We start from the raw sequence: 14613 nt of genomic DNA, 5'->3' as shown, positions 1-14613 counted from the left end.
CGCCCATGAAGCAAAGATCTTTGAGGGCAAGACCAGGAGTCTTTTCTTTGGCATCAGGAAGTGACGCGGGCTAGTGGGAGGAGGAAGGAAGAGACTGGCGCTCGGTCTCAGGCTCTTTTTCCTTTGGACTCTGGTGGAGAGCGGAGCTAGAAATGTGCTCTCCCTTTAATAGATAGGAATCCAGGCCTTTTTCTTCTCTCTTTACCAAATTCTTATTCTCCTTAATAAATGCTTAAAAGTCTAACTCTTGCTAAAGCTTATAATTTATTGGCAACCACTCATTGGATATTTTAGACAGACTAGCTAGAATTTTAACCCTTAACATATGGAATGAGTTCAAGTACTTTCACCATCATAGTCAATCTCCTTTGGTTTTATTCCATCTTTCCATTGTCCTTACTAAAATGCAGTCCCCAGAATTGTTAAGACTATCCCTTTCTGCCCTGCTTATTTTAGATGTCCTCTTTGTGAGCCACTTGAGGCCAGGCACAGTCTTTTGCTTCTTTTTGTATCCCCAATGGTGCCTAGCATATTTGTTGTTCAGTCATTTCAGTCAAGTCCTACTCTCTGTGAGCCCATTTGGGGTTTTCTTGGAAAAGCTACTAGAGTGGGTTGCTATTTTGTTCTTCAGCTCATTTTAAACATAAGGAAACTGAGGCAGCAGGGTCAAGTGACTTGCCCAGGATCACACAGCTAGTATATGTCTGAGGGTGGATTTGAACTTAGATCTTCCTGATTCAGACAGAGCACTTTCTTCACTTCAACAGCTTTCCTAGCCTGACACAGAGTAGGTGCTTAATAGAAATTTATTGACTGACAGCACAGAGCAGCAGATATGTCACCTCTATGGTTTAGGACACTATGACTTTACCTCACACCTAGAAAATTAATAAAGAGGAGAGTTGATGAAAACTGCCAATGTTGGGGGGACTATAGAGTCATAGATTTAGAGGTAGAAGAAACATTAGAGATCATCTAGGCAACCCCCTCATTCTTTAGATACAAAAACTGAAGCTCAGAGAGTATAAGTTACTTCTTGAATAATTCCACAGATAGTACAAGAGGCAGGATTTGAATCCATTTCTTCCTTGCTTTGAGTCCCACACTTTGACTACTATACTACATTACAGAAAGACAGGCATATAGTAAAGTGTAACAAGGTAGTACATTTGACTTACCGTTCTGGAAAATGATTTAAAATTACACTTAAAAAAGGAATTAAAATATGCATATCTTTTGACTGAGAAATCCAACTGTTAATCACATATTCCAAGAAAAAAAATAGTGAGTTCACACATACACCAAAATATTCATAGCCATGCTTTTTGGGGAACAAAGAACTGGAAGCAAAGTAGAGATCTGCCAATTGAGGAATGGCTAAACAAATGGTGAATATGATAATAATGAAATATTACAGTACCATAAGAAACAATGAATGTGAAGAATTCAAAAAACAATGGGAAGACTTATATGAACTCATATTAATAGATGCGTACAGGACTAGGCCAAACACACACACACACACACACACATATATATATATATATAAAACCAGTCCAAATACACGTATAAATTAAAAAAAATACACACACATGTGTATGAATAAATACATGCACAAGCTAGGTGGTACAGTGCATAAAGCACTGGCCCTGGAATCAGTAGCACCCGAGTTAAAATCTAGGCTTAGATACTTATTAGCTATATGAGCCTGGCCAAGTCACAATCCCAATTGCCTCTAAAATCAATAATTAAACAATTAAATACATACATATATATTATATATATATACACATATACACGTAGTTCTGGATATGTACATACATATAATACATATTGCTTCTAAAATCAATAATTAAAGAAATACATACATGTACAAATACATATATGTATGATGTAGATATGTACAAACATAATACACAAATGTATGGATATGGATATGTAGATACATATAATACACATAGGTATATATGCATAATAAACACAAGCACAATTATGACAACAATGCAAATTGAATGAAAACAACAAAACTAAATGTATAATTATAGAAATCAAGCTTGGCTACAGAGTACAGATGTTAAAATTTGAATTGAGGTTCTTTTATGACTCTAGATTCAGGAACCTATTATGCCATATACAATTTCATTATATGAGATGTAGTAGGAGAAGGCATTTTATAAAACATAACACACCATGCACATGTAAGTTACGTTATAGTGTTATTATCATGATTCTGTGGCGCTATATTTCTCTTAGCTTATCCTTGGAAGCATCTTTGACTCTTTCCTCTATCAAGAAGGAAGGATGGGGACAACAGGAGAATGATTAGAAGCAGCTCCTTTGAATATACCAACTCCACACTTGCTTTGGCATTCACCAAGTCACTATGCCATACAACCTGTCTAAATTCAACTTTACCATGAACCAAATATGTCAATCTCCAATCTTGCTCCTGTTGAATATTAAATATAGTTTTTATACCCATCCTCCTACAAGATAATAAATAGGTCAGGGACATCAATAATATTTCCTACAATTTGTTCACCCAGATCAGAGAAGGCTATTTCTGCTTCTCCTACCAGTAGGTGCCTCACAGAAACTAGGTCAGATAATGGATAGGAAAAACATAATAAGAATTTATTTTGTCCCAAGAAGAAAGAACCATGATCATGTGGAGACCCTTCCCAAAAGGGCTCAGGGACTGCCTCTTTCTGAGGGTATATAAGGTTTTGTTTTGTTTTGTTTTTTGGGGTTTTTTTTGTCCATAGGTTACAAAATGTTATCAGTTTCAATAGTATGATATAGAAGCAAAGACAGTTTAACAATTTCAGTCATAACAAGTATGAAGGAAATACTGAAGTATCATGATAAGATTACAGGATTCCAAACAAAGGGTTTGGCAAGGATGAGGACACCCAGCTTTTTCTATAAGATAGGGACTTACTATCCTGAGGAAAGAAGTCACCAGGTAGAGACCTTTATCATGTAGGGGTTGAAATTTAATACATGGAGCATTAATTGGGTGACTCACCGAAATATTGGGGTCCTGGAAATAATGAGGGACCTCTAGGTTAAAAGGTCCCTCCCCTGCAAACTGCTCTTTTAGATATTTCTCCCAGGCCAATAAGAAAGGAGCCTTACAGCTTCTTTTCCACAAAAGGATCAGATTTTATTACTTGGGAATTAATTAAACAACAAAAGTGAAATTAATATAAATAAAAGATAAGGAAATAGAGAAAGGAGGGAGGGAGAGAGAGAGAGGGAGAGGGAGAGAGAGGGAGGGGGAGAGAGAGAGAGAGAGAGAGAGAGAGAGAGAGAGAGAGAGAGAGAGAGAGAGAGAGCGAGTGAGCCTGGCCTATCAGTGAGAGTGTTCTCCCAGTGACTCCTCTCCTCCCCTCAACAAGTGTTCAATCTCCCTCCCCCAAAAGGGGAGGTCCTTCAAAAACTGCCTATGGAGAGTTCTCCTTCTGACCTCAGTAGCATACTAACTTCAGGGTGGGCCAGGTGTGGCCCTTCCCAAATAAGTCAGCTAAATTCCAATAATTTTTACCACAATCAGCTAGTTATATGGGTTCAGTTTGGAGTTCAGTTGAAGGGCAATTTGCTCTTATTGACCTAGGGCTTCATAAAAAATACTTTTAGATAATAAGGTACCTCCATCAAATCCAGGTGATACATATATTCATATTAACACTCCTTAAATAGTAACTCTTACTGAAGAATGCTTGCACATCAGGAGGACTTTTCTTTCTTTCTTTCTTTCTTTTTTTTTTACTTTGCTTCCACTATTGTCACTCCCTAAGTTGATCTTTAATTATACTTATTCAACCAATACTAGTGAGAGTATGTTTGGAACCTTAAAAAGGAAACTGACTCTCTATGAAGCCTCCCATGCAGAGGACTTCAACTACAATATACCCAAGGTAGCACATATCATTGCTTTGTTGTATTGATTGAAGCTCAGAGGTGTTTAACAATTCCTTCTCTCTCTCTCTCTCTCTCTCTCTCTCTCTCTCTCTCTCTCTCTCTCTCTCACACACACACACACACACACACACACACAGAAACAGCAGGACACACTTTTAAGTTTAATTAGCATTATTAACATTTTCTCTATCAAGTCCAGATAATCAAGAAAACAATACCTCAAGTCCAGCTTTGAAGTGTTTACTGACTTTTGATGTATACATACTCACATTGAAAATTTAACAATCAGTTTTGTAGAGGCCCTGGGAGCTGGCTCCAGCTGAAGTCCCTTCCAGCTATAGAATTCTGATATCCTGTTGCCTCTGAGGCTTGATGAAGATGAAGATGAAGATGCCCATAATTTTAGAGGACCAAATAAAATTCAGAAAAGTAGCTTGTCTACTGCTTTTAATGATGACTGGAAGAGTGGTTAGAGTACATTTAGGAGGGATAATTATGGGAGCAGAGAAAGACAGCTAACTTTTAGGGTGTGAGAGAGTTCTGATTGTTCAAGGAATGACTGAAAAGCCAGGGGCTCAGACCATGAGAGTTTGATTTCAATAAAGAAAGTGACTTGGTCAATGCTGTTTTGAGTGTGAAGTTGGAGGATTCAAAATACTTCAGTTTTTCTCTGTCATCAAATCACCCTCTCATCAGGCCAACCCCCTGATTATAGAAAAGAGGAAACTCAAATAATAGAGTTCCATCTGCCTGACCCAGAGTAAGTGCTATATAAATGTTTGTTATTGCTATTTCATATAGCTCTAGGTAAAAATCTTAACTAAATGATTCAACTAACAATGAAGGTGCTTAATAGATTTTTTTAAAAAATGAGCAGAAAGGATCAGTGCTTATCTTTTTGCCTTTCTTTGCATCTCCAGTATATAACAGTGCGTGATCCATAATAAGCAATTAATAAATACTTGCCAACTGCCTGACTTTTTTAAGGCAATGATTTCTGAATAATCAAAAGAAAGTAGTTCTGCTTCATCTGGATTTAAAGGGCATGACCTTCCCCAGGGTCTATTTCCCTGGAGGAATGCAGTATTCGAATGTATGTACATCTTCTGGATTTCCATATTGTGAATATTGCTATTATAAATATTTTGAAATAAAATTATAATTTGCTTCTTTTACAGAAATACCAATAGTAAAACAACAAGAACAACAACAACGTTTGCGTTGTTTTTAAATACAATTTTTACTGGCACCCAATTCTTTTCCAAAATGCTTTTCTACTTTATTTACAATATAGGAAAATAAGATTTTGTTTGTCAAATTTTTAGATTGTATCTATTCCATAAAATGTTGGCTTCTTGCATTTAATTTGCAAACTTCTCTTGTGTTATATGTGTCTTTCTGGATAAAATCTATTTTTCCTCAGTGTAGGTCTATATCTTCCTCCCACTAGATTGGGACGTCTATGAAGGCAGGAACTATCATTTCTCTATCACATTGGAAGTTCCTCAATGACTGAAACCAATTACCTCTCTTTATAATGAACCTTACATAGAAAGAAGAGAGCCATACAAGATCAGTCACTTCTATGGTCTGTTTGATTGGTGAAGCAAACCACAGCATTTTTCTCCTGGCCTGTCTTCCTAGGATGTTTTGTTCAAAAGAGTTTTTCAAGATTCTATAATAGTTTCCATGTCCAGAATTTCAGAATTTCTTAGGTTGGAGCATCCTAAGGATCTGGACTCTGATTTCCTTGGTCTTGATGCTGTAGACAATGGGATTGAGCATAGGGGGAACAAGGAAATGCAGGTAAGAGAGAAGCATATACACCTGGGCTGGCATCCTTTTCCCAAAGCGATGAATCATGGACAGGCTGACTAGTGGTGTGTAGAAGAGCAAGACAGCACAAATGTGTGAAATACAGGTATTGAGGGCCTTGAGCCGTTCTGCATTGGACGCAATGCTCAGCACTGTATAGAGAATCAACACATAAGAGAAGAGGATCAGCAGAGCATCAAGGCCCAAGGTAGAGAGCATCACAAAGAGTCCAAGTGCACTGTTGACCCTAGTGTTGGAGCAGGCCAGCTTCAGAACATCAGGGTGGACACAATAGGAATGAGACAGGGTGCTAATGGATTGGAAATTTAGGTGGTTAAGGAGAACAGGCAGGGGCAGATGAAGGGCAGCACTTCGAGTCACAATAGCCAACCCAATGGCACCAATGCGCCAGTTGGTAAGGATGGTGGCATAACGCAATGGCTCACGGATGGCAACACAGCGGTCAAAAGCCATGGCGAGAAGCACAGCAGACTCAATGACTGAGAAGGTGTGGATAAAGAAGAGCTGTGCAAAGCATGTTGCTGCACTCACCTTCCTACGCCCCAGAAGGAATACAGCCACCATTGAGGGCAGTGTGGATGCAGAAAGACCCAAGTCTGCCATTGAGAGCATGGAGAGGAAAAGGTACATAGGGGTGTGGAGGCTGGGCACTGACTTGACAATGTACATGATAGCAATGTTGCCTACAAAGGAGAGGAGGTAGATGGAACAGACTGGTATGGCTGTCCAGTGATGGGCATCCTCCAGCCCTGGCAGGTCCATCAAGATGAAGATGAAGGAGCTGCTATTGCTGATGTTTGAAATCACCATGGTGACCAAGGGTGCTTTTGACATTGAATAAGATTATAAAATTGGGTAAATTGTCTTGTTGGGCCTTTTCCTTTCAACAAAGCCACCAAGGATCACAAAGAATGTCTCTTACTGGGTCTAACCCTCTTCCCTCTCTATTGATCAGATGATACCTTTGTATTCTTTCCTATTCCTTCAGATGGAAAAAAATATGCATAATGGTTTTATGCATTAGATTGCTTTGTCATGAAGCAATTGTAAAATGTGTTTGTTTTGTTCAGTATGCTCTTCTCTAAGAATTATTTTAAAAATTATTTCAGAAAAAAAATCTGGTGTACTTTCTTACTGAAGAATCTTCTAAGTGTTGCAAACTGCTGTACAATGCTGGGACACAACTAATTTGAAGACCTATTAAATAAATAATTAAACCTAGTGTCCAAATGATGCTGATAGTTCCTGGCCTGCAAGGTAAGTATGAAGAAAGCCTTCTTTACACCTCTTCTGAACGAATGAAAAATTTGAATGTAAAAGTCAAAGAAAACTCTGCATTAGAAAGTTCAATAATTTTGATTGGTTTTTGGAGAAAGATAAAGAAACCAAATGTGTTCTGGGCTAAGGATAATGCTGCTGTTTCAAGTATCCTGTCAATCTTCTTTTTTCTCTGTTGAATGCTAAAAAAACAACAAACAAATAATAAAAAGCAAGGAAAGGTAATATAATAAAGTATCTTAAATCTACAAGGAATTACTACATCATGAATTGAAATAGAATAATTGGAAAAACAACAGATTCTGAAATACAAATAACTATTGATAACAAAATAAAAAGTTGGAAAGGGATTTTTTGGCCTTACACCAATGGGAAGATTAAGGGCAAAGTAGTAGAAAGAATTTTTAACTACAAGTAAAGAGAGGGAAAAAGATTTAGGAAGATTTATTTACTTATTTATTTGCTCAACGGAAAATTAGTTTGAAAAGATGTTGACAGCAGTCCTGTGTTAGGGAGAGTGAGCCAAAATTATACCCCCAACATTTTCTTACCATGGAAGTTACTCTAAAACAGGAATTCTCAATCTTTTCATGTGTGTCATGGACCCCACTTCAGCATGTAATCTATAGGATAGGTAAGGTCCCGTGCTCAAAATCATATTTATAAATAACTATTATAATATGCATAGGCTTATAAAAACAATTATATTATAATACTGTAAGCAAAACAATAAACTTTGCATTGACTCCAAATTAAGAACACCTATTCTGAAGCATTATTTTAAAATATGCTGGCTGTTAACATTGAATTTTAGCTGTTCCTACAATTTTATCTTTAATTTTTAAAGGAAAATTTTTTTTTCTAGCTCAGGTAAAATGGGTAGGGTTTATACTTTACCCCTTGAATCATGTGGCTTTGATGGGACATCAATGTAATCTGGAAACAAAGTATGTCAAATTATAGTTTCTGTTTCACTGATGCATGCATATATATATATAATATATATATATATATATGTATTTTTTACTTTTTAGCGAGGCAATTGGTGTTAAGTGACTTGCCCAGGGTCACACAGCTCGTAAGTGTTAAGTGTCTGAGGCCGGATTTGAACTCAGGTACTCCTGACTCCAGGGCTGGTGCTCTAGCCACTGCGCCACCTAGCTGCCCCCTGTATGTATTTTTTAAAGGTTGAACTTGCTCTGCTAATATTAGGAAGTAATGGCAAATGTGATAAAATGCATATTGATGCTTGACCAAAAGGAAGAATTATTTATGGGAAATTTCTGGTGCCAGACAGTCACCTTTTAATGAGAATCATTTCAATGACCATTAAATCACATTATTAAAGCATGAGACCCATCTGCCTTCCCATCATTCCAGACCTCTAAAGGGGAAGGGTTTTGTTCATCAGATATACCATTAAGTAGATCAGATAGATGCTCTACCCTGGTCACAATGGTAATGGGAAGTTCAGGGTTCTATGGGAGAAACACTCCCAACATGTTCTGGTTACAGCTTTCATTTCCAATATTGTAAAAAAAAAAACATTCTCTTGGTCTACTTGGCTTGGATAAGATGTTGGGGAATGATACTGGTAATGTAAGTATTAATAATAATGGTAAAATCATGCTGAAGTTGCTAAAGATAGAATATCTAGTCACTAACATTCTTTGTGAATTGCCTGCTCTGAAAAACAATGAAATTAGCAATGAGACAACATCTGTGATTGCCATGAATAGACATATGGTGACCTCAATCCAATCATAATTTCAACAATACCTTTTTTCTCTAAAAGTGATCTAGATGGCATGTTCAAGTCAGTCTGACCTGCATAGAGTAGTCTTTGGCAGATAGATATTATTTTATTCCTACATAATACTACTCAAAAATTTCAGTTTATGCTGAGGAGACAAAATCTGTCAATCAATAATGATGATCAAAACAGCTAGCATTTTATAGTGCTTTAAAGTTTGCAAAGAGTTTTATAAATATTATCTCATTTGATCCTCATAACTCTGGGATATAGATAATATTGTTATCCACATTTTACAGATAAGATAAAGACAGAAGTCAAGTGACATACCCAGGGTCGCACAGCTAGTAAGTATCTGATACTGGATTTGAACTCAGATCTTTCTGAGGCCAGGTCCATGGCTTTATTTACTATGCCTCCTTGATACCTCAATGAAAACAAAAGACATGAAAACCTGTTCTTTTAGTGGGGGTAGTACCTAAGCATGACAGTCAGGAAATTACATTTGGTATCCATAGAATACTCTTTCTCTGGCTTTTTGGCTTTGACTAAAGGGCATTTTTCTTGTAGACAAGTCTTTGTCCCTGATGGCTTCAGAAGCAAGGAGAAATCCTCATTGTCAAATGCACAAAATCTCTTTTGCTGGTTTCATTTTTCAAACAGGGCCTTTATTCCTCAATTAGAGATAAAAGATTAAACATGCACGCACATTAAAGAAGTAGCACATTTGTGGAAATGAGTTTCAATAATAGCATTAAAGAGTGAAAGAGCCATAGTAAAATCTCCACTTTTTTCTTGGGATGGTATTGGTGCCAGGTTCCAAGCAATGGAAAAATATCATCAGGCTAAAAAAGGAAACAGGGAATTTAGATTGTAAACACCAAAATGGAAATTCAATTATACTGATGAAATGATTGTATGGGGATAAACAGAATTCAGAACAAAGTAGTATCTGTTCTGTATGTCTTCCTCCCCACAGAGTGATTTATGACTTCAGGAGGCAGACATTATAAAATAAAGGGAACTACATAGTACACTGGATAGAGATAGACCTGGAGTCATGAAGACCTGAATTCAAATCCTGACTTATACTTACTAGCTATGTGATGCTGTCACTTAAACTGTGTCAACTTAAGTTTCCTCCTCTGTAAAATGGGGATCATAATTGAGTCTACTTCTGAGGATTGTTGTGAGGATAACATGAGATAATATTCGTGAAGACTTTTGCAAACTTTGAAGTGCTATACAGACACAGGTTATTATTATATAATCTCCCTTCTGCCCTCATGGATCAGGAGTTGGTATTTCATCTCAGTACAACAATCATTCTCAGTACTACCTATTTAATTATTTATTTAATCAACAGGAGTTTGGACAAATAATTTCATTGGAAGGGCGAAGTACTGGGAGGGGAAACTCTACCAATGGAAGTCAACATTTACAATTTTAGAGAATTGTTTAGAACAAGGGTGCCAAACATTTGGCAGGTCTACAGCACCTCTAATGATAGTCTGAACCAGTTTAAAATGTAATTGGTAGGGGCAGCTAGGTGGTGCAGTGGATAGAGTACTGGCCCTGCGTTCAAGAGGACCTGAGTTCAAATCTGGCCTCAGGCACTTAACACTTATTAGCTGTGTGACCCTGGGCAAGTCACTTAACCCCAATTGCCTCACCCCCCCCCAAAAAAAAGAAATTGTAATCAGTAAATATTTAGCAAAATAAATAAGAATACAATAAGACAGAGACGATGCTAATATATGGTTTTCTAAGTCAACAGGCAGATAGCCAGGATCCCTATGTATGAATGAGTGGCCCTGTTTCTATTTGTGTTTGACTCAGCAGGTCTAGAGCACTGAGGAATGACTTGTCCATGATCACATAGCCAGTATGTATAGGAGGTATATTTCAACCCTGTTCTTCTGGGATCAGAGACCAGCTCTCTATTCACTACCCCCAAGGTGCCACTTTCTGAAGATAAATCATTCTTTGTGTCCAATGTTCAGTAGTTGCAGTATCTCATTGGAGTAACAGAATCAGATAGTATTGTTTTTAAACAATAGAGCTAATAACTAAAGCTAAGTGGGTGGTAGCAAGTATAAAGGAAATAACAAGACAGTAGGGAAAACAGAAGACTATTAGACTATTAGAATAAGGGAAGAGGGAAGGTGGAAGATAAAGGTGACAGCTGGTTGAAGCTATTGTATAAAGGAGAGTGAAGCCTGATTCTGAGTAGAGTATCAAGGAACTAAGAGGTATAGGCATGGATTGGACATAGGGGTTGGACTGAGGGGCCCAGGACCAGAGGGAGATGTATCTCCTGAAAAGGACAAATTGTTTCTCTCCATGGCACTGTAACAATAACCATGAGTTTCCAATTCTAGAAATAAACCCTGAGATCTCTATGTCATTGAAATAGAGTTCAGAACCTGATGCTTCAGATTCTGTGCACAAGAGACATACTTGTCCTTCTAGGATGGAAAACAAATAGTTTTATATTCCATCAGAGTTGTGGAGAAAGCAGGGATCCATGATGAACTAATAACAAACTTGTTGACTCATGACTAATTTGGGGGCACTATGGTCTCCATTCTCTCCAAACCAAGTATAGACATAGGGAGCATTAGTTTACAAATGAATTTGTAGCACCCTTTAAGGTTTCCAAGGGGTACTGACATCCTGACTTTGGTATATTGAGTCTCTAGGGTGACTGACTGGCTGGAAGAGAATAAGTAGCTGTAGAAGTCAGGAATAGAGGTAGAGCTCTAGGATGTGTATCTATGTGTACTTATGAAGGAACTTCAAAGAGGATCAGATTGGCCATCAGAATCAATGAAGGTTGGTGAATTAAGAAAAAATATGACAAAAGATGGGAAATTGCATCAAAAAGTGAAGCTGGGGCTTGTGCCTTTAATCAGGACTACAAGGTTAGGAGGAAAAGCCAGGTCATTCCAGGGATCCTGGTGATGAAATACAGTCACCAGTAGCTCTGACTATGATTCTATCTCCACAGAAAGGGTCAGTGATGGAAGGTTACATGAACTCCCCTTCTTTCTCCCAGAGATAACTCTAATCTGCAGAATCAGGAGATTCACCTCAAGTCCTTCAACTTCTTGGTTGAGGAAATGAATATTCTGGTGCTCCAAAAATTGAGATTCATTCACATAAACCCTTCCTGAGTGTTCCCCAGTATGCACATGTATATGTAGGTGTATAGAGGTATATCTATATCTATATCTATGTGTGTGTTTATGTGCACATATATCTGTATATAAATCTGTGTGTATATACATGTACATATATACATACACACACACAATTATGTGAAATTGGAGCTCTGACTTTGGTCATTTTTTAAACTTTGAGATTCAGAGGAGAAATAATAAGATAACTTGAGAGATTCTGCCAAAGTACTAAACTTAGACCCCTCGTAGATACAGAGCCCAAGTGGAGTTGGGCTCTAGAACTTTACATTGTCTTTCTCCCTGATTACCCTGGAAGCTTCTTCCCTGGGTGTTCTTAGAGCCTTCATGGAATCAAGAAAATAGAAATCCAGTGACGCACATACTCACCTCTGCAGAGCACCTCTTTTCACTCGCTAGATGTAGAATGAATGAAGGACAGCAGTGCCATTGGCCTGGAAAACATCCAGAGCTTTCAAGGCTGGCCCTGCTAGGAGCTAGACAAGTTTATGCAGTCCTGGTTTTTCTCTCTAAGAAGACTCTCAGACCTAAGAGTCTCAGGAGACCTACTCTAAACTCTAGAGAAATCTGGATGTATAGATGTGTTAACTGTGTATGTGCTAGGCCAGACATGTTGACTCAAACAATAGCCTAGTGTGCAGTTGCTAACCAAATGACACAGTAGATAGGGCATTATCCCTAGAGTCACGAAGATGTGAATCTAAATCAGGACTCAGACACTGACTAGCTGTGTGACCCCGAACTTAACCTCTGTTTACTTCCATTTCCCCATCTGTAAAATGAGGATAGTAATAGCACCTAACTCACAAGTTTGTTGTTAGGTTCCAATGAGATAATAATTGTAAAGCACTTAGCACAATGTCTGCAACATAGCAGCACTAAATAAATGTTAATCAGCAGCAGCAGCAGCAGTAGCAGCTTGATCTGTCTCAACCTTGGCTCAGATACTTAGGGGTAAAAGAGCTAACAGAAAAAAAATGTGGAACTAGCCCTGAGGGTTTCATAGTCTAGTTGGGGAGACAAGATTCATACAATGTCATAATTGGAGAAAATGGTGGCAGAACACATTAACATGTTGGAGTAAATGCCAATGCTTAAATATGCAGCACAAAGATGAATTTATATATATATATATATATATATATATATATACACACACACACACACACACACACACGTGTGTGTGTGTGTGTGTGTATTAAGGACTTATTCTATCCCAGGCACTATACTGTATCAGAGATACAAATATAAGCAATCAAGATAGTCCTTGCCCTCAGGAAACTGATGTTCTAATAGGAGAAGACAACCCAAGAGAGTTGCAATCACCAGGGAAGAATATTTTAGTCTTGGAAAACACAGAGATGGCAAGTGGAGTCATAGACAATTGATTGACTTATCCTTTTTAGGAATGATGGGATTATTGATTTGCTATCTTTTTTTTTCCAGAACTAGAGGTAAAAATAGTGTAAAAGGGGGTAGAGGGTGATAAAAGAGGTCAGCAGGAAGTAAAGAAGGAGTGGGGCTAAAGATAGCCAGATAGCCAGAGAGTAGCATGGGAGGTTTAGGTTAAAATTAGAAATGGTAAAATATAATGATTCAAAATCCTGGGTGCCTCAGGACAGGAGCTAGAAGGAAGCTGGAGGAAGTTTGTGGGAGAAGGAGCAGTAAAAGACAAAAGGACCAGAGCCAAGTAAGATAATCAGTTCATTTTTCAAAATCAGCTTCACACAGTATGGAGGCTGGACAACATATGAAGAGTGAAGCCATGATTGTCTACAGGATTGAAAGTGAATGAGAGTAACTGTAGGATCAGAATATGAGGGGTAATCGGGCTAGATCTGAAGGAAACATGAGGTCTCCAGTGACTCTTATGTCTCCCTAATGGATTACTTCAATTTTCTGACTCTGGATAACATTTACAAAATAGACAGCCAGCCCTGAGCTTTCAATGAGAAGGCCCAGAGATGTAGTAAGAAGTGGTACAAATACTTGTGGTGTAGGAAGCAAAAAGGGGTTAACAGAAAAACCTAAGACCCAAGCTTTAATTCAGATATTAGCTCTAAAAGGGATTCATATCCCGGTTAATGGATAACTTACAAGTCAGGATGCTAGGTTACCATAACCACAGTACCCATAACAGGACTGTAGGGGCCAATTTTAATTGGGGAGTGTTAGGCAGCTCCCCACAATACTGGGGCAAGCTGGCAGTCTGTGCCAAAAGAATAAAGGGGGTGAGGGCAACTGAGTTCAGTCACAGACTGGAGTTAGAGTTGTAAAGGACCTCAGAGATGATTTATTTCTATTTCCTCATTCTATAAGTAATGAAACCAATAGGCTGAGTAGTTAAAAGAGCTGGCAAAGGAAACAGAGCATGATTCAAACTCAAGTTCTGTTATTTTAAATCAAGAATTCTTTCTTCATCCCATTCATGATTTATTGTGGATGTCATGTGGAAAAATATAGATCAAAGAAAGGAAGCTGCTGATGGCCACTGGTGCTATGTAAAAACAAGAGTAAGAAAAGGAGACACATGGAACACTGTACTTCTCTTGGTGCACAATTCCATTTTACTAAGTGGTTCAGTGAGATTACAATGGTTGAGAGCTGAAATTCTATGAAGGA

At 38.0% G+C, this 14613-nt stretch overlaps 1 protein-coding gene across 1 annotated transcript; it reads right to left on the bottom strand.

The window, feature by feature from the left end:
• Positions 1 to 5625: 5625 nt before the first annotated feature.
• LOC122751968 (olfactory receptor 51G2-like) lies at positions 5626 to 6570 on the bottom strand. The gene has a single exon (XM_043999221.1). The coding sequence runs from the start codon at positions 6568 to 6570 to the stop codon at positions 5626 to 5628; it is 945 nt and encodes a 314-aa protein (XP_043855156.1).
• Between the last annotated feature and the right edge of the window lie 8043 nt (positions 6571 to 14613).

The sequence above is a fragment of the Dromiciops gliroides genome, chromosome 3, assembly GCF_019393635.1.
Source record: "Dromiciops gliroides isolate mDroGli1 chromosome 3, mDroGli1.pri, whole genome shotgun sequence".
Lineage (NCBI taxonomy): Eukaryota > Metazoa > Chordata > Mammalia > Microbiotheria > Microbiotheriidae > Dromiciops > Dromiciops gliroides.
This window is presented reverse-complemented; position numbering and strand designations above follow the sequence as displayed.

Bases quoted from the DNA above. Each gene is read 5' to 3' on its own strand.
- LOC122751968 (XM_043999221.1), bottom strand. From the start codon at position 6,570: ATGGTGATTTCAAACATCAGCAATAGCAGCTCCTTCATCTTCATCTTG.